The 18030-nt window shown below is 46.6% G+C and overlaps 1 protein-coding gene across 3 annotated transcripts in view; it reads left to right on the forward strand.

Moving 5' to 3' along the window:
* The window catches only part of WDR17 (WD repeat domain 17), a 265042-nt gene that overhangs the window by 101544 nt on the left and 145468 nt on the right, over nt 1-18030 (forward strand). For all 3 annotated transcript variants that reach the window (XR_004539282.1, XM_033942775.1, XM_033942784.1), the window contains one exon: nt 2897-2979. Coding sequence is in view for 2 of the 3 variants with exons in the window: in XM_033942775.1 (XP_033798666.1) it covers nt 2897-2979 (83 nt within the window). In the remaining variant the exon portion in view is untranslated. The remainder of the gene's footprint in view (nt 1-2896; nt 2980-18030) is intronic.

The following is an 18030-nucleotide window of genomic DNA, read 5'->3' on the forward strand; positions in this document are numbered from 1 at the left end:
TTACGCCCCAGTGGGGTGCACAGCTGGCCACCCTCCAATGTTCTCCCTAGGCCGGCAAACTGCGGCTCTTTAGCCACTTGAGTGCCACCGCCACCATCGGGAACAGGCCGGCGCCGAGTTCTCCCTGCTTTTCCCTGTGGGGCCGACCAACTCTTGCCGTCCGCATCAATTCTGACGTCGGAGAGGACGTTCTGGGCCAGCCAGTCGCTGCCTGGCTGGCCCAGAATGTCCTCTATGACATTAGAATTGACGTCGGGCGGTGAGAGTTGGTCGGCCCCGCGGGGAAGAGAAGCAGGGCGAACTCGGTGCCGGCCTGTTCCTGATGGTGGCAGTGGCAACCTATTCCCCAGCGGCGGTGGCACCATTTTCCCAATGGTGGTGGAATGGGGGAGGGGAGGGCAGGGAGAAAGAAAGAAAGGGGGGGACAGGGAGTCAGAAAGAAAGAAAGGGGGCAGGGTGAAACAAAGAAAATGGGGCACAGAGAGAGAGAGAAAGACAGACATACAGAAAGAAAGGGGGTATGGAGAGAGAGAAAAAGAAAGAAGGGGGCAGGGTGAAACAAAGAAAAATTTGGGGGAGGGAATGAGGTCTGGAGGAGAGGAAGCATACAGGAGGCTGAAAGAAGGGAAGAAATATTGGATGCACAGTCAAAAGAATAAAGTGCAACCAGAGACTGATGAAATTACCAAAGGTAGGAAAAATGATTTTATTTTCAATTTAGTGATCAAAATGTGTCCGTTTTGAGAATTTATATATGCTGTCTATATTTTGCACTATGGCTCCCTTTTACTAAACCGCAATAGCGGTTTTTTGCACAGGGAGCTTATGAATGTCGAGAGCAGCGTGGGGCATTCAGCGCAGCTCCCTGAGCTAAAAAACACTATCGCGGTTTAGTAGAAAGGAAGGGGGTATATTTGTCTATTTTTGTATAGTTGTTACTGAGGTGACATTGCATAAAGTCATCTGTCTTGACCTCTTTGAAAACCTGCGGAATATAAATGATAATTAATATTTTCTCTGCGTACAGTGTGCTTTGTGTTTTTAAAATTTTATTGTTGGTAGATCATTTTCACCTGGCCACAAAGGTAAGGGGGGGAGGGGAGCTGCTGAAAGATATCTAGTAATCCTTGCAGGCTTGATTGTGCACAGAATTATTTTTGTAAAATCATGTTTTGTTATGTGACTGGCATTATTTAGTCTTTAATTTCTATGAATGAATAGAATGAAAATTATATAAAATTACTTGCTTGTTTTTATGTGCATGCGCTGAAGGAAAGTTGAGAGAGAATGGGCTGAGGACGCTGAAGGGAAATGGGGAAGAGAGAGCGGGGAGAAGGTGCTGATTTATAAATTGGCAATTGTACAGAATATTGTTTTTTTTTATACTTTAATATAAGTTCAATATAAAACAATTCAAGGCTTGTGTGGATGAAATCAGGTGGTTTGCGGGGATGGGGACAGAGCTTACGGGGATTAGTCCAATAAAATGGTATTTTTTTATTTCTCATTATTTGTTTTATTTTTATTTGTTAATTTGTAAAGTGGTGATTGTTATGTATCAGTTTTTTCAAATTTACATCTACTGTCTTTATATTTTGCACTGTATTAGAGGACATGTGTTACTGTTTTTGTGGTGTTGCATTATATCCAGGGTCTGGTTTCTTGGCGGTTCAGTTTAACTTTAGTCTACATATTTCTATTTTTAACTTGTGATTATTCCATATTGGGCGAGGGTGTATCTCTGTTCTGTGTGTAAGAAAAAAACATAGTTTTCAGTTGGCATTGATTGCAGGATCAATTGACTGTGCGGGATCTGGCTTGTTTAGTTTTGCAATATATGTGTTGGTGTTCTATTGCTCACTGCAGTGTTTAAGATGCTGCCTTTTCCTAGGTACACTCTTGTGCGATATGTGGATTTTTACTAAAAATCATATTTTTCATATAGATGGGGTGGGGTTCATAGTCAAAAGCGTGTGACGACAAAGGCGCGCCGACAACCCAGCGCAGACAACTGAGCGCAAGGTGGAAGCGCGTCGAAGAAAAACAGTATTTTAAGGGGCTCCGATGGGAGGTATTGGTGGGGAACCCCTCACTTTACTTAATAGAGATCGCGCCGGCGTTGTGGGGGGGTTTGGGGGGTTGTAACCCCCCTCATTTACTGGAAACTTAACTTTTTCCCTCTTTTTTGGGAAAAAGTGAAGTTTTCAGTATAATGTGGGGGGTTACAACCCCCCAACCCCCCACAACGCCGGCGTGATCTCTGTTAAGTAAAGTGGGGGGTTCCCCCCCACACCCCTTGTCGGAGCCCTTTAAAATACTGTTTTTCTTCGGCGCACTTCTGCTTTGCGCTCAGTTGTCTGCACTGGGTTGTCGTCGCACGCTTTTGACCTGTCACCAGGGGGGTATGTCAAAAAATGATGGGCCCCAGGTGTCACATATGCTAGGTACGCCACTGACCGCGGGAAACCATCCCCATGTCATTCTTTAAGGAAGGAGGGAAGAATCAGATTATGAATGGGCAATAGACACTAAAGAATGACACAGGATGGTTTTCTGCAGCTATCCGCGGGGACAGGAACAGTGAAGAATTTTGTCACTATGTCATTCTCTACCTAAACCTAGATAGTAACAACAAATAAAGCTGTACAATTTCATGTTGAAATTTCAAGCAGTTGCTGAGAAAAACTCTAGGGGAATACCTTTTTTTTTTTTTTTTTTTTGCTTCACCCTAGAGTCAATAAACGTTTAATTCTACATAAATTGCTATAATAATAGCAATAGGAGAAAGAGCCTCCTAATGCCCATCTTTAGTCATCTCCCTCTTTAGAAAATGTAATGAAAGCAAAGCAAGACATGGAAGACTAAGGTTTGACAAATATTTTGTATATTTTTTAAGCATGGAAAGAATGGCATTTTTTGCATTGCCTGGAGTCATAAGGATTCTAAAAGAATAGCCACATGCAGCGGTGATGGATTTTGGTGAGTATCAAACCCATTTTTCCTTCTATCACCTCTCTCCAGCACAATGCCACATCTCTCCCTCCATCACTATCTCCAACATTCCTTCCCCTTGCATTCCCTTCAATCTGTTCCTCTCCACCACCATATCCAATATTTCTCCCTCTCACCCCTTTCTACCTCTTTGTTTACTCCTGGCTGAATTTTGTGCATCTCTCCATCACTTCATTCTGCTCTTGGATCCAACATCTCCCTCCTTCTCATCTCTCTCTCTCATCTACCCCCATGTCCAACACCTTTCTCTCTCCCTTACTTGTGCCCTGTGTCGAATCTCTCTATCCCCCTCCATGCACCATCTCTCCCTTCCTCTCCTCCATTATTTGCAATTTCATCTTCTCCCCTCACCATGCGTGTCTCCCACTACTCCACCATTTTTCCTTCTTTTCTTCCTCCCCTCTCCTCCCCCTGTGCCACCAGATTTTCTTCCTCTTAACCTCTTCTCTCCCCCTGTGCCATTAGATATCCTTCCTGTCCTTCCCTGTACTACAAGGCTTGCTTCTTCAGGTTGCAGTATTGGCAGTGACTCTTATATGCTGCCTACTGCTAACCCGGAAGTCTTCCCTCTTCCACGAAAAGACTTTCTAGTCAGTGGCAGGCAGCATGTGGGAATTGCTGCCGATACCGTGATGAGAGTCAATGCTGATTTCCCCCCCACCTCTGATTCGATGCTGATTGCCCCCCCCTGCCTCCGATTCGATACTGATTCGTTCCCTCCTTCCTAAGGCCTAAACAACAGCAGTAAACAGGCTGCCTGCCAGGGCTTCCCTGTGCTGCATCATCAGTGATGTCATTAGTGATGCGGCAGAGGGAAGGCTTCAGCGGGCAGGCCAGGAGTAGCACAGCTGCTGTTGCTGTGACCTGGAGGAAACAAATCCATTCAAAACAATTCGCCCTCCGCAGCCTAAGAAACGCAAATGCAAGTCATCTAAGGGTAACTTTCTGCCCCAGGAGCCAGACACTTTTTCTAAATTTATGAAAATCTTGTGGTCAGAGTTTCAGAACAAGTGTTCTCCCCCTGAAAAATCTCAATCCGCCTCTGCGGCATCTCTTAGTGGTGTGGCGCCTCTGGGCATGCCCTCGCCTCCGCCTGCTGCGGCTTCTGCTTGATCTGGGGAACCCGGATGCTGATATTTCCTTTAATAATAATAACAGTTTATACACCACAGGACCGTGAAGTTCTAAGCGGTTTACAAAGATTAAAAGATGGTACAAATTGATTGAACTTAACAGAGGTAAAAGATAGTGGTTAACAGCTCAAGGGATCAGTTATTGAAGAGAAAGAGTTGTACAGGTCAGCTGTCTAGATACTTCAGGAACAGATATGTTTTTAGGCGTTTCCTGAATTACTCATAAGTAGTAGGCGTAAGATCTTTACCCCATAATGCTGCCTAATGTGAGAGAAGGTATTGATGGTGTCTTTTGAGTTTACATCCTCTAACTGGGGGGGGGGGGAACGAAGTTCAAGAGCTTCTCTTATGTCTGTTGGCTGAGAAGGAGAAAAAGTCAGTTTACTGATTGTTTGCAGGTACAGCGCTTCCCAGAGCGGGAAATCAGGAGCTATGTGCTGGATCTGCGGATCCCTCTGGGGTCTTGGATCCTATGGATGATTTTACTGTCTTGCACTTATTTAAGTTTGTGACTGCCAGACCTTATTTCTGAGTTGTTGCAGGAATTGAATTTAGTCACTCACCAAGCTTTGCCCACTTCTTCCTCCTGGATATGTAGTATGCACTCACAGTTAGCTACCTTTCCCTGGCACTCTGATATGAGTGTTCTGGTCTTCGAGCAGTTTGACTTTCCGGAGGGTTCTCTGAAAATTCTTAGAGCCATGTCTCGCTTATATCCTGTGGCACATGAGTGTCAGTAGCTTTTGGGTCAGCCCAGGGTGGATTTTTTTGTGATGGAGGTAACTAAACGCACCTCTCTCCCCAGTGAGGGTGGTGTGTTAAAGGACATGCATGACTGCTGGGTGGATGTGATCCTCAGGAAATGTTTTGACATCCGTTTATATCCTGTAGCACATGAGTGTCAGTAGCTTTTGGGTCAGCACAGGATGGATTTTTTTGTGATGGAGGTGACTAAATGCACCTCTCTCCCCAGTGAGGGTGGTGTTGTGTTAAAGGACATGCAGGACCGCTGGGTGGATGTGATTCTCAGGAAATGTTTTGATGCAACTACTTTAGGTATCAAGGCTGCATCGGTGATGTTGTTTGTGGCATGCCCCTGCTCTCTTGACTGTACACCCTGGAGAGTGAGGCAGTGGATCCCCCTCCACAATTTCTGATGGCTGGGACAGGTTATATGGCAGATGCATTGTATGACCTCATGAGAGTTTTGGCAAAGGTGTCAGCTTACTCCCTCTCTGCTTGCCGAACCTCTGGATTCGCCAATGGGCTGGTGATTCCACTTCCAAGGCTACTTTAGCTAGGCTGCCTTTTAAGGGACAGTTATTGTTTGGCAAAGGTCTGGATAACCTTATGGATTCTGTGATAGACCGTCGCCCTAAGACTGCCTGATAGTAGACCCAGACCCTTCAGGGGTTCTGGTCGCTCTAATTTTCATGGCTTACAGCATTCTAGACTGTATGCAATTGCCATGTTGTAGAGATTTTCCCAGGTCTGCTGATGACAATATACTAGCTACAGGCGTTCCCAGTCTTCCACCTCCCATTCTGCACCCTCTACCAGAAAGGTTTAATGATGCCAGGCTGAGGGATGCTCCTCTGCGGATAGGGGGCTAGCTCTCAGCCTTTCTTCCTGCCTGGATGCGCATTACGTCCAACCAATAGGCCTTGAGCATTATTCGGTCGGGTTACAAGCTGGAATTTGCTCAACCTCTGACAAATTGGTTCATGGACTCTCCAGGTTGCCCAGAGAAAGCGCTCAGGGTTCAAGCCACCATTCAGTGCTTGCTGGATATTCAAGCTATAGAGCCAGTACCACCCAACTTCTTTGGTTCAGGCAGTTACTCCATTTACTTTATCATGCCAAAGAAAGGATCAGATGATTGGAGACCTATTCTGCATCTTCAGCATGTGAATGCGACTCTCAAGATTCCTCAATTCTGAATGGAGATCGTGCGTTCGGTCATTGCAGCAGTGGCCCCAAGAGTTTCTTGTATCTCTGGATCTCACAGAGACAGACTTGCACATTTCCATTTTTCCAGCCCACTGAAAAGTTTTGTGATTTCATGTTCTAGAATAGCATTACCAGTTCTCGGCCCTGCCCTTTGGACTGGAGAGAGCGCCCTGGACCTTCACCAAGGTGATGGTGGTGATTGGCTTACCTGCCAAAGATGGGCCTCCAGGTTCAACCTTACTTGAACGACTGACTGATCAGAGCTCCCTCATTGGCCGAGGGATGACACATGGTGGAGTGAGTGCTCCAGGTGCTGGAGGACCTGGGCTGGATTGTCAACTTCAGGAAGAGCCATCTGATGCCCACACAATCGCTGGAATACCTGGAAGACCTTTTCAATATGACAGCAGGCCGCATCTATCTACCAGAAGCTCGGAGGCAGAAACCGTATGCCCAGATTTCTTCCCTTCTAGAGCAGCCAGCAACTTTGGCATGGGATTATTTTTAAGTTCTGGGATCGATGCCTGCTACTTTGGATGTGGTTCCTTGGGCCGCCATCTTCAGAATGCTTTGCTCTCTCGCTGGGCTCCGCACAGGGATGCCTTGTAGGCCCATCTATCTTGGACTCTGAAAGCCTGAGCAAGCATGGCCTGGTGGCTTCTCAATCGCTCCACTTAGGCATACCATTACACATTGCCTCCTGGATCATGGTTATGACAGATGCCAGCCTTCGGTGATGGGAAGCACATTACAATCGTCTTGTTTAGGGGTGTTGGACACCCTCTCAGCGAAGGTGGTCAGTCAGCCGGTTGGAGCTCAGAGCCATTCGACAAAATTGCAGAAGACTCGGGAAGGCCAAGCGGTCAGGGTCTTTTCTGACAATGTGACAGCAATAGCATACATGAATCGCCAGGGAGGGACCAAGAGCACTCTTCTGGCTCAGGAAGCCCGCTTTCTTTTTCTTTGGGTGGAATGTCATCTCCTAGTGCCGATGGCAGCACATGTGGGGGAGTAGACAACGTTCAAGCAGACTTCCTCAGGATCTGGACGAGTGAGTCCTGTCCCCAGAGGTGTTCTAAATGATAGTGGGGCGCTGGTGGTAACCCTGCTTCAATCTCATGGCCACGGCAAGAAAGAAGAAAGCGTATTGCTTCTTCAGTCAAAGATCCAAGCCTGGCAGTGTGGGACTCGACACTCTGGTGCAACTGTAGCCTCAAGAGATTCTTCTGTATGATTTTCCTCCTTGGCCGATGATCGGCCGGGTCATTCGGATGATCATTGCTCATCTGGGCTGCATCATTCTGTTGGCTCCAGATTGGCCTCACAGACCATGGCACACAGATCTGATGTGGCTGCGCAAAGGTCACAGTCTTCGGCTGAACACCTATCCAGAACTTCTCACTCAGGGTCCAGTATCCATGGAGGATCTGGGTCACTTTGCTCTTACGGCATGCCCTGATTGTTGATACTCTTCAGAAGTCTAAGAAGTCATCAACAGTGTTGGTTTATGCTAAAGCGTGGAAGGCCTTCCAACATTGGTGTGCCCAAGACCAGGTGGACCCTTATTCAGCTCCAATCTCGATAATTCTTGCCTTTCTTCAGGATGGGTTGGATAAAGGCCTCACTAATGAGGAAGAATCAGGAATAAGACCTGCATGAAAATGTAGGCGAAGACCCCTGAGACCCCCCAAAATTATACTTCTATAGGTCTTATTCCTGATTCTTCCTCATTGTGGCTTCTTTATGGGTCCAAGTGGCCAGGCTCTCCTGTTTTAGACCCCTGAAGCATCGGTTGTCCTTGGCATCTCATTCTGATATTGCGAGATATGGAAGGGGGCTCTTCCTGTCCGTCTACCGGTTAAGCATCCTTTCCCTTCCTGGGACCACAACCTGGTATTGTCTTGCATTACCAAGGCTCCTTTTGAGCTCCTTCAAGATGCTTCCCTCTGGGACTTGACCCTCAAGACAGTTTTTCTGGTTGCCACTACTTAAGCACGTTGTGTGTCAAAACTGCAGGCTTTGTCTTGCAGGGACCCTTTCCTCCTTATTTCAAAGGTGGGGGTTTCCCTTCAGACAGTTCCTTCCTGCCTGCCAAAGATAGTTTTGGCTTTCCATGTTAATCAGGAAGTATGTTTGCCTGCCTTTCAACCAAAAGGTTTCAAGACACAGGACAGCCTGTTGAAGAACATAAGAATAGCCTTTCTGGGTCAGACCAATGGTCCATCAAGCCCAGTAGCCTGTTCTCACAGTGGCAAATCCAGGTCACTAGTACCAATATTCCATGCTACTGATACAGGACAAGCAGTGGCTTCCCCCATGTTTTTCTCAATAACAGACTAGCAACTTGTCCAAACCTTTCTTAAAACCAGCTACGCTATCCGCTCTTACCACAACCTCTGGCAATGCTTTCCAGAGCTTAACTATTCTCTGAGTGAAAAAAAATTTCCTCCTATTGGTTCATAACTTCATCGAGTGTCCCCTAGTCTTTGTAATTTTTGACAGAGTGAAAAATCAATTCACTTGAACCCGTTCTACTCCACTCAGGATTTTGTAGACTTCAGTCATATCTCCCCTCAGCCGTCTCTTTTCCAAGCTGAAGAGCCCTAACCTTTTTAGTCTTTCCTCATACGAGAGAAGTTCCATCCCATTTACCATCTTGGTCGCTGTTCTTTGACACAGCCGACAGATCAAATTGCAATAATACCGCACATTTATTTTGTATCTCTCCTCCATTGAGAAAAATGACCATTTAACCCTACCCTCTGTTTTCTATCTGATAGCCAATTCCTAATCCACAACTGAACTTTGCTATCTATCCCAGGACACTTTAATTTTCTCAGGAGCCTCTCGTGAGGAACTTTATTAAAAGCTATCTGAAAATCTATATATAATATATCAACTGTCTCACCTTTATCCACATGTTTATTCACACCTTCAAAGAAGTCAAGCAAATTTATGAGGCAAGAGCTCCCTCAGCTGAACCCATGCTGACTCCGTCTCATTAAATCATGTTTGTCTACGTGTTCCACAATTTTATTTTTTATAATAATTTCTACCATTTTGCCCGGCAATGAAGTGAGGCTTACCGGTCTGTAATTTCCCAGATCTCCCCTGGAGCCTTTTTTAAAAATCGGCGTAACATTGGCCACCCTCCAATCTTCACGTACTACAGATGATTATAGCAACAGGTTACAGATCACTAAAAGCAGGTCAGCAGTTTCATTTTTGAGTTCTTTTAATACCCTGGGATGTATATCATCCGATACTGGTGATATATCCCTTTTTAACTTGTTGATTTGGCTTAGTACATCTTCCAGATTCACTGAGATTTCTTTCAGTTCTTCTGCATCATCACCCTTGAAAACCATTTCCGGTTCAGATAGATCTCTTACATCTTCTTCCTTAAAGACCTAAGCAAAGAATTCATTCAGTCTTTCTGCTATGGCCTTATCCTCCATGAGCACCCCTTTCGCTTCTTGATCATCCAATGGTCCCCACAGATTCCCTCACAGGTTTTCTGCTTCTGATGTACCTAAAAAAATTACTGAGTTTTTGCCTCTTTTGCAAGTTTCTCTTCATATTCTTTCTTAGCTATTTTTATCAATATTTTGCATCTAACTTGCCAGTGCTTGTGTTTCTTCCTATTTTCTAACACAAGCACTGGCAAGTTAGATGCAAAACATTGATAAAAATAGCTAAGAAAGAATATGAAGAGAAACTTGCTGTGTTTCTTTCTTTATTTTTCCATTCTTTAAAGGATTTTTTTTGGCTCTAATAGCCTCTTTCATTTCACCTTTTAACCATGCCGGCTCTCGTTTCCTCTTCTTTCCATCTTTGCTGATACGTGGAATACATCTGGTCTGTGCGTCCACGACGGTATTTTTAAATAACATCCACGCCTGGATGTGCACAGAATTCTTATGCATTATCTGGAGGTCACCAATGAGTTTCGTGTCTCTGACCATTTGTTTGTGCTGACTCATTCAGTTAAGCGGGGTGCTCCAGTTTCAAAGGCCACGATTTTCAGGTGGATCCATAGGGCTATTTCATCAGCTTACATTCTTGCTAGGATCAGTCCCCTGTTTCCGTCAAGGTGCATTCTACCAGGAGTGTGGCTTCTTTGTGGGCCAAAACTAGATCTGTCTCTCCTGAGGAGATTTGCAAAACGGCGACATGGCCCTCTCTTCACACGTTTACCGAGTTCTATAGAGTGGATGTGGCGGCAAGAAAGGACTCGACTTTTGGGTCCTCGGTCTTAAAAGTCAGCACAGCAAGCCCGTCCTAGCTTTTTGGGGGACTGCTTTTGTACGTCCCTACTGTGAAGAGTATCTCACCCATTGTACTGGAAAAAGAGATTATTCCAGGACAAGCAGGTATCCTATTCTCACATATGGGTGACGTCATCCATGGAGCTTCGATGTGGACAGCCTCGCAAGCATACTTGCTTGTAGAAACTTCAGAAGTTTTGAGTCAGCCACACCGCGCATGCGTGAGTGCCTTCCTGCCCAGCACAGGGTGAGTGCCTTCCCGCCCAGCACAGTTCTCAGTTTTCCACAGAGCTGAGAAGTCCGTCTTTGACGCTCTGCGCTGAACTTAGTTCGCTTCGTGCCTTCTCTCACCGCGGTTTGTGTTCTTTTTAGTTGCGAATCGCTGTGTTTCTTTATTTTCTGTGTTAAAAAAAAAGAGACTTTTAATTTTTTTCTTCATCCGACTGGCGGGACAGGCCCCTTGGCCGCAGACTGCGGGCTTCGACTTCGCAGCGGCTATTTTCCCTTCTATGTCCCGGCCAACAACAGGCTTCAAGAAGTGTTACCAGTGCCAGCGTGCAATTTCTCTCATGGACCCACATAGCTGGTGCCTCAGGCCCGACCATTGTACGAAGTCATGCGAGTGCTGTGCTACTCTTCAACCTCGAGCCCTTAAATGTTGTCGGATTTTGGTGGAGAAACTCTTCAGGATGGACTCTTCAGTCATACCCTCGACCTCGAGTGCTGCCTCGGTCCCACCGTCCACCGAGGGTCCTCCTGCTTCCACGACTCCGACCTCAAGTCTCATCAAACCTTCCTCGTTTGGAGCGTCTTTGACCTCAAGTACACCTGTTTTATCTTCCCCTGAGCTCTCCTCAGGTCAGATAACTAAGCAATAGGTTCTAGTGGTGGTCCTCAAGCTCTCCAAGACCTCCAAGTCGAAGCACATCTCCACTTCCACCTTGGAGCCTTTAGCCTCAGCATGTGGTCCAGTTTCAGACTCGGATCCACAATTGCAGGCTTCTCTCCAGACAATGTTGGAGCAGCAATTTGTTCAATTACTGAATGAGTATGGTTATGCCTCGACTCTGCCTCCTGTAATCCAGCCTGTGCATTCAGCAGTCTCCCGCGAGGTCGAGTCCCTGTCTGTGCCTCGAGCTGAAGTTACACACTCTATGCAAGGAGCAGAGTCTGCGAGTGTCTCGATGGGAATCTTCACACTCTAGGCAAGGAGTAGATTCTTTGTGAGTGTCTCAACAGGAATTCTCACACTCCAAACAAGGAGCAGAGTCTTTGGGAGTGGTTCGAGATTCCTCAATCCAAACCACTGAGTTTAGATCCACAGCTTCCAGCCCTATTCATTCACCAGCAGCATTGCCTGTTTCCATATATATGGCGACGTCTCTTCGATCTTCCTTGAGACCTGCTTCCAGGAACCACTCTTGTCGTCGATCGAGGCATCCATCGAGGTGCAGGTCTTCTTCCAAGGAGCAGCCTTCCTCATCCAGGCCTCATTCTAGACCTTCCAGCTCTTTGAGGCCCCCAACTCCTCAATCGAGGTCACCGCTTCCAGACCCCGAGGACTCAGCTGCTTCCATTGCCTCCTCCAAGTCTCCATATTCTTTGGATTGCCACTTCTCCAGAGAGGCTTCGCCTTCGTTCTCCGCTCGAGGTGCCTCAAGGTCATCGAGCCCTTCTCGAGGCAAGGCCTTGGCGGATCAGCTGTCTTTCTCCTCCTTCCTTCGTCAGATGGCTGATTACTTGGACATTAAATTAGATGCTGGTTCTAAATACTCTAAGGAATATCTCAATCTCCTGCAGAGTCACTTAAACTCCCTCCATTGTCAGACCAAAGCCAAAGCCAGCTCCTGCAAAATCTTCACGCCCTATTCCAGTTTTCCAGAGGCGTTATACTTCAAGGGTGGCTCCTTACACTCGAGCACCTCCCAAGAAACAACAGCAGCAGCAGAAGCAACAGAAACCTCAGCCTTTTGCTGCACCTAAGGCTGCACAGCCTTTTTGATTGTTTAAAACAGAGAATTATCTCCATCTCTGGATCTCAAGGAGGCTTATACTCACATCCCCATTCATCTGGCCTCCCGTCAGTACCTCAGATTTCGGGTGGGGAATCTACATTACAAATACAGAGTGCTACCCTTTGGCCTGGCATCATCTCCCAGAGTGTTCACCAAGTGCCTAGTGGTGGTAGCAGCAGCTCTAAGGATGCTTTTCTACTTTAATGCACGAATCTCTTCCTGTATGCATTCCCTCCATTCCCTCTCATTCTCAAGACTCTTGTCAAGTTGAAGAATGATCATGCCACCATGATTTTGATAGCTCCTCGGTGGCCGAGACAACCTTGGTACTCTCTTCTACTTCAGCTCAGCAACAGGGAGCCATACCTTCTACCAGTTTTTCTGTCTCTGCTTACACAGAGTCAAGGATCTCTACTTCATCCCATCCTGCAGTCTCTGCACCTGACAGCTTGGTACCTTTCAACATAACTCCTCTTCAGTTTTCTCAACCTGTAAGAAACATTTTAGAGGCTTCTAGAAAGCCTGCCACTAGACAGTGCTACCACCAAAAATGGACTAGATTTTCTTCATGGTGCATCTCTCATGATAAGGAGCCTCAGCATTCCTCCTTATCTTCTGTTCTGGATTATCTTTTGCACTTATCCACCTCTGGCCTCAAGTCTACATCTATCCGAGTCCATCTCGGTGCAATTGCTGCTTTCCATCAGCCTATTGAAGGGAAACCCCTCTCTACTCATCCAGTGGTTTCCAAATTCATGAAAGGACTTTTCAATGTCAAACCTCCTCTCAAACTGCCTCCAGTGGTTTGGGATTTCAATATTGTTCTTGCTCAGTTACTTAAGCCTCCATTTGAACCAATGTCTACGGCTCATCTGAAATATCTCACTTGGAAAGTAGTGTTTCTCATTGCCCTCACATCTGCTCAAAGAGTCAGTGAGCTGCATGCTTTAGTTGCTGATCCACCTTTCACTGTGTTTCATCATGATAAGGTGGTCCTTTGTACTCATCCTAAATTCTTACCTAAAGTGGTTTCAGAATTTCATCTCAACCAATCAATTGTTCTTCCATTGTTTTTTTCCAAAACCTCATTCTCATCCTGGAGAATCAGCTCTTCATACTCTGGACTGTAAACATGCTTTGGCCTTCTACTTGGAACGCACCAAACCACACAGAACCACACAGAACTGCTCCTCAACTTTTTGCCTCCTCAACAAGTTGGGACATCCGATCTGTAAGCGTACCATCTCCAACTGCATGGCTGCTTGTATCTCTTTTTGCTATGCCCAGGCTGGACTGCATCTACAGAGTCGAGTCACAGCCCATAAAGTCAGAGCAATGGCGGCTTCAGTAGCTCAAGAAGCACAAAGCAGAAAACCAAACAGTTGATCAAGCATGGTCTCTGCTGAAAAACACCATCACAGAAGCACAGAATCTTCACATACCGAAGATATCTAAAGGAAGGCGGAAGAAGAACAAAGGAGAACCAGCGTGGTTATCAAAAGAGGTGAAAGATGCAGTGAGGGAGAAGAGGAATTCGTTTAAAAAATGGAAACGAGAAAAAACATTAGATCATAAGATCATAAGAAGTTGCCCCCGCTGAGTCAGACCAGAGGTCCATCCTGCCCAGTGGTCCGCTCCCACGGCGGCCCATCAGGCCTAGTGCCTGAACAGTGATCCCTGATTAATTTACCTCTAATCCCATCCCTATAATATACCTCTACTCTTATCTGTACCCCTCAATCCCTTTGACTTCCAAGTACCTATCCAAAGCTTCTTTGAACCCCTGTAGCGTGCTCCTGTTTATCACATCCTCTGGTAGCGTGTTCCATGTATCCACCACCCTCTGTGTGAAAAAGAACTTCCTAGCGTTTGTTCTAAACTTCTCCCCTTTCAATTTCTCTGAGTGCCCCCTTGTACTTGTTGATCCCCTCAATTTGAAAGAATCTGTCCCTGTCTATTTTTTCTATGCCCTTCATGATCTTGAAGGTTTCTATCATGTCTCCTCTAAGTCTCCAGGGAGAAAAGCCCGAGCCTTTTCAGTCTGTCAGTATATGAGAGGTCCTCCATACCCTTTATTAGCTTAGTTGCTCTTCTTTGAACTCTCTCAAGTACCTCCATGTCCTTCTTGAGGTACGGCGACCAGAATTGAACACAGTCGATCGCTTTGCTTTTGCGATCTTGTTCTTCTTGCCTCTCTGAGCCAGGCCAGAATTGAACACAGTACTCCAGGTGCGGGCGCACCATAGCACGATACAGTGGCAGGATGACTTCCTTCTTTCTGGTCGTGATACCCTTCTTAATGATACCCAACATTTTGTTTACTTTCCTTGAGGCTGTTGCACACTGTGCCGACGCCTTCAATGTTGTGTCTACCATCACTCCCAGGTCTCTTTCAAGGTTGCTCACCCCTAGCGCTGATCCCCCCATTTTGTAAGTGAACATCGGGTTTTTTTCCCTATATGTACGACTTTGCACTTCCCTATGTTGAAACTCATTTGCCATTTTTTGGCCCATTCTTCCAGTGTTGTCAGATCTTTTTGGAGATCTTCGCAGTCCTCCATGTTATTTACCTTGCGATATAGTTTGGTGTCATCTGCAAATTTAATAACCTCACATTTTGTTCCTGCCTCCAGGTCGTTAATGAATATGTTGAAAAGTAGCGGTCCCAGCACCGACCCCTGTGGAACTCCGCTCGTGACCCATTGCCAGTCTGAGTAATGGCCCTTTACTCCAACCCTCTGTTTCCTGTCCGCCAACCAGTTTTTGATCCATCGGTGGACCTCCCCTTGCACCCCGTGGTTCCATAGCTTCCTTAGTAGTCTTTCATGTGGCACCTTGTCGAAAGCTTTTTGGAAGTCAAGGTAAATGATATCTATGGATTCCCCTTTATCCACCTGGCTGGTTACCCCCTCAAAGAAGTATAATAAGTTCGTGAGGCATGACCTGCCCTTGCAGAAGCCATGCTGGCTCGACTTTAGCTGCCCATAGTTGTCGATGTGTTCCCAGATGCTGTCTTTAATCAGTGCTTCCATCATCTTTCCCGGGACCGAGGTCAAGCTCACTGGCCTGTAGTTTCCTGGGTCTCCCCTTGAGCCTTTCTTGAAGATGGGCGTGACATTTGCTATTTCCAGTCTTCCGGAATCTCTCCAGTTTTTAAGGATAGGTTGCATATTTGTCGAAGTGGTTCAGCTATTTCGTTCCTTAGTTCCTTGAGTACCCTTGGGTGAATGCCATCCGGACCTGGCGATTTGTCGCTCTTTAGCCTGTCTATCTGCTGGAGGACATCCACCTTGCTTACCTCTAGTTGGACCAGATTTTCATCCTGCTCCCCCTTTACGATCCCCTCAGGTTCCGGAATGTTGGTTGTGTCCTCCCTCGTGAAGACTGACGTGAACTACTTATTTAGCCTGTCAGCTATCTCCTTTTCTTCTTTTACCACTCCCTTTCTGTCCCCATCATCCAAGGGTCCCACTTCCTCCCTTGCTGGTTGCTTCCCCTTAACGTACCTGAAGAATGATTTGAAGTTTGTTGCTTCCCCCGCCAGTCTCTCTTCATATTCTCTTTTTGCTTTCCTAACCACTCGGTGACACTCCTTTTGGTTCTCCTCTGTTTTGTCCTTTTTCCATTTTTTGAATGATGCTTTCTTGTCACTTATCGCCTTTTTTACTGCATTTGTTATCCACACTGGATTTTTTGTTCTATTTTTTTTGCACCCTTTCCTGTACTTGGGGATGCACAGGTTCTGTGCTTCGTGCACTGTGCCCTTGAGTAGGGCCCAGGCATTTTCTACGGAGTCCATCTTCCTTGCGCTGTCGTTGAGTTTCTTTCTCACCATTTTCCTCATGGCATCATAATTCCCTTTTTTGAAGTTAAGTGCAGTCGTTGTAGTTCTTTTTACCTTTGATGATCCAATCTCTAGCCTGTACTGGATCATGTTGTGATCGCTGTTTCCTAGTGGGGCTAGTTCCGCCACCTCCTTAGCGGGTCCCCCTAGTCCGTTGAGGATTAGGTCAAGAGTGGCATCACCCCGTGTTGGTTCCCTGACCAGCTGTTCCATGAAACAATCCCTCGTGACCTCCAGAAATTTGGTCTCCCTCATGCAATTTGAGTGCCCAATACTCCAGTTTATTCCCGGGTAGTTGAAGTCTCCCATCACCACCACACTTCCGCTTTTGCATACCTGCCTCAGTTCAGCCTCCAGATCCTGGTCGATTTCTTCCGTTTGTCCAGGTGGGCGATAGTACAGACCCAATTTTGTGTCTGCTCCAGTTCCTCCTGGTAGCTTAACCCATAGTGATTCCAAGTCGCCCGCCCTTACTGTTGTTTCTATCCTGGTTGAAGGTGTGGATTCTTTTATGTATAACGCTATTCCTCCACCCTTCTTGTGTGACCTATCTCTCCTATATAGTTTAAAACCTGGTAAAGCCACATCCCATTTATTGTCATCAGTCCACCATGTTTCTGTGACTCCAATTATGTCTAGTCCCTTTTTGCTGGCTAGGACTTCCAGCTCTCCCATTTTAGCCCTTAGGCTCCTAGCATTAGTGTATAAGCAAAGTAAGTCCCGTTTGTTCGCCTTTCTTGCTGTTTTTCCTCGTGGTTTGGCGCTCCTGGCATCCCCCTCGTGAGTAGCCAGACCCCAAGCCTCGTCTCGGTCATCCTCCTCCTGTGGTGTGTCTGTTTCGTCCTCAGCTTGTTTCCCTGTTTTTGGTTGTCCCTCTGGAATCCGTTGTTCTCTATTAGTGCTGCTTGCCAGTTTTATTCGTGCACTAGACCCCTGCATTTCTCCCTTAGGTCCTTTTTCAAAAAGTTCCCACTCAGTCCTGAGCCCTCTTTTACAGTGTCCTTGCTCAATATCTTTGGTCCGTGTCCCCTGCATTGCATCCTTAGGTTCTTTTTCCAAAAATTCCCTCTCAGTCCCGATCCCTTTTTTACAATGTCCTTGCTCCATGTCCATGGCTCTGGGCCCCTGTAATGCATCCTTAGGCCCTTGTTCCAAAAATTTCCACTCAGTCCCGAGCCCTCTTTTACAATGTCCTTGCTCAGTATCCTTACTTGATACTTTTGTCCGATGTGTCAGATCGACTGTCGGCTTTCCCCTCTTCCTCAGTTTAAAGCCAAATCTATGACGCTCTGGACGTTGCGTGCCAGCATCCTCGTCCCCGTCGTGCTCAGGTGCAGTCCATCTCTCCTGTAGAGCTTATTCTTTCCCAAGAAAGTTGTCCAGTTCCGTGCAAAAAGGAAACCCTCCTCTTTGCACCATCTCCTGAGCCAACCGTTTATTGCTTGTAGTTCGCTCTGCCTCCTTGCGTCCGCTATCGGTACTGGCAGGATTTCCGAGAAGGCTACCTTCCTTGCCCTCAGTTTCAGTTTCCTCCCCAGGATCCTGAACTGATCAGTTAGTGCAGTCCTGTTGTAGTCCCTCCTGCTGACGTCGTTGGTTCCAACATGGATTACTACAGCTGTCTCCTCCGTCTCGGCCCCTTCCAGGATCCTCTCAACTCTGTCGATGACGTCCTTCGTTCTTGCCCCCGGGAAACATGTCACTAGACGGTCCTCTCTCCCTCCAGCTATGAGTCTCCCACTACGATAGCAGATTTCCCCTTCCTCAATTTTCTCTCTGGTCTCAGGTCTGTGTCGGTGGCGCAGTCC

Source organism: Geotrypetes seraphini, chromosome 1, assembly GCF_902459505.1.
Source record: "Geotrypetes seraphini chromosome 1, aGeoSer1.1, whole genome shotgun sequence".
Taxonomy (NCBI): domain Eukaryota; kingdom Metazoa; phylum Chordata; class Amphibia; order Gymnophiona; family Dermophiidae; genus Geotrypetes; species Geotrypetes seraphini.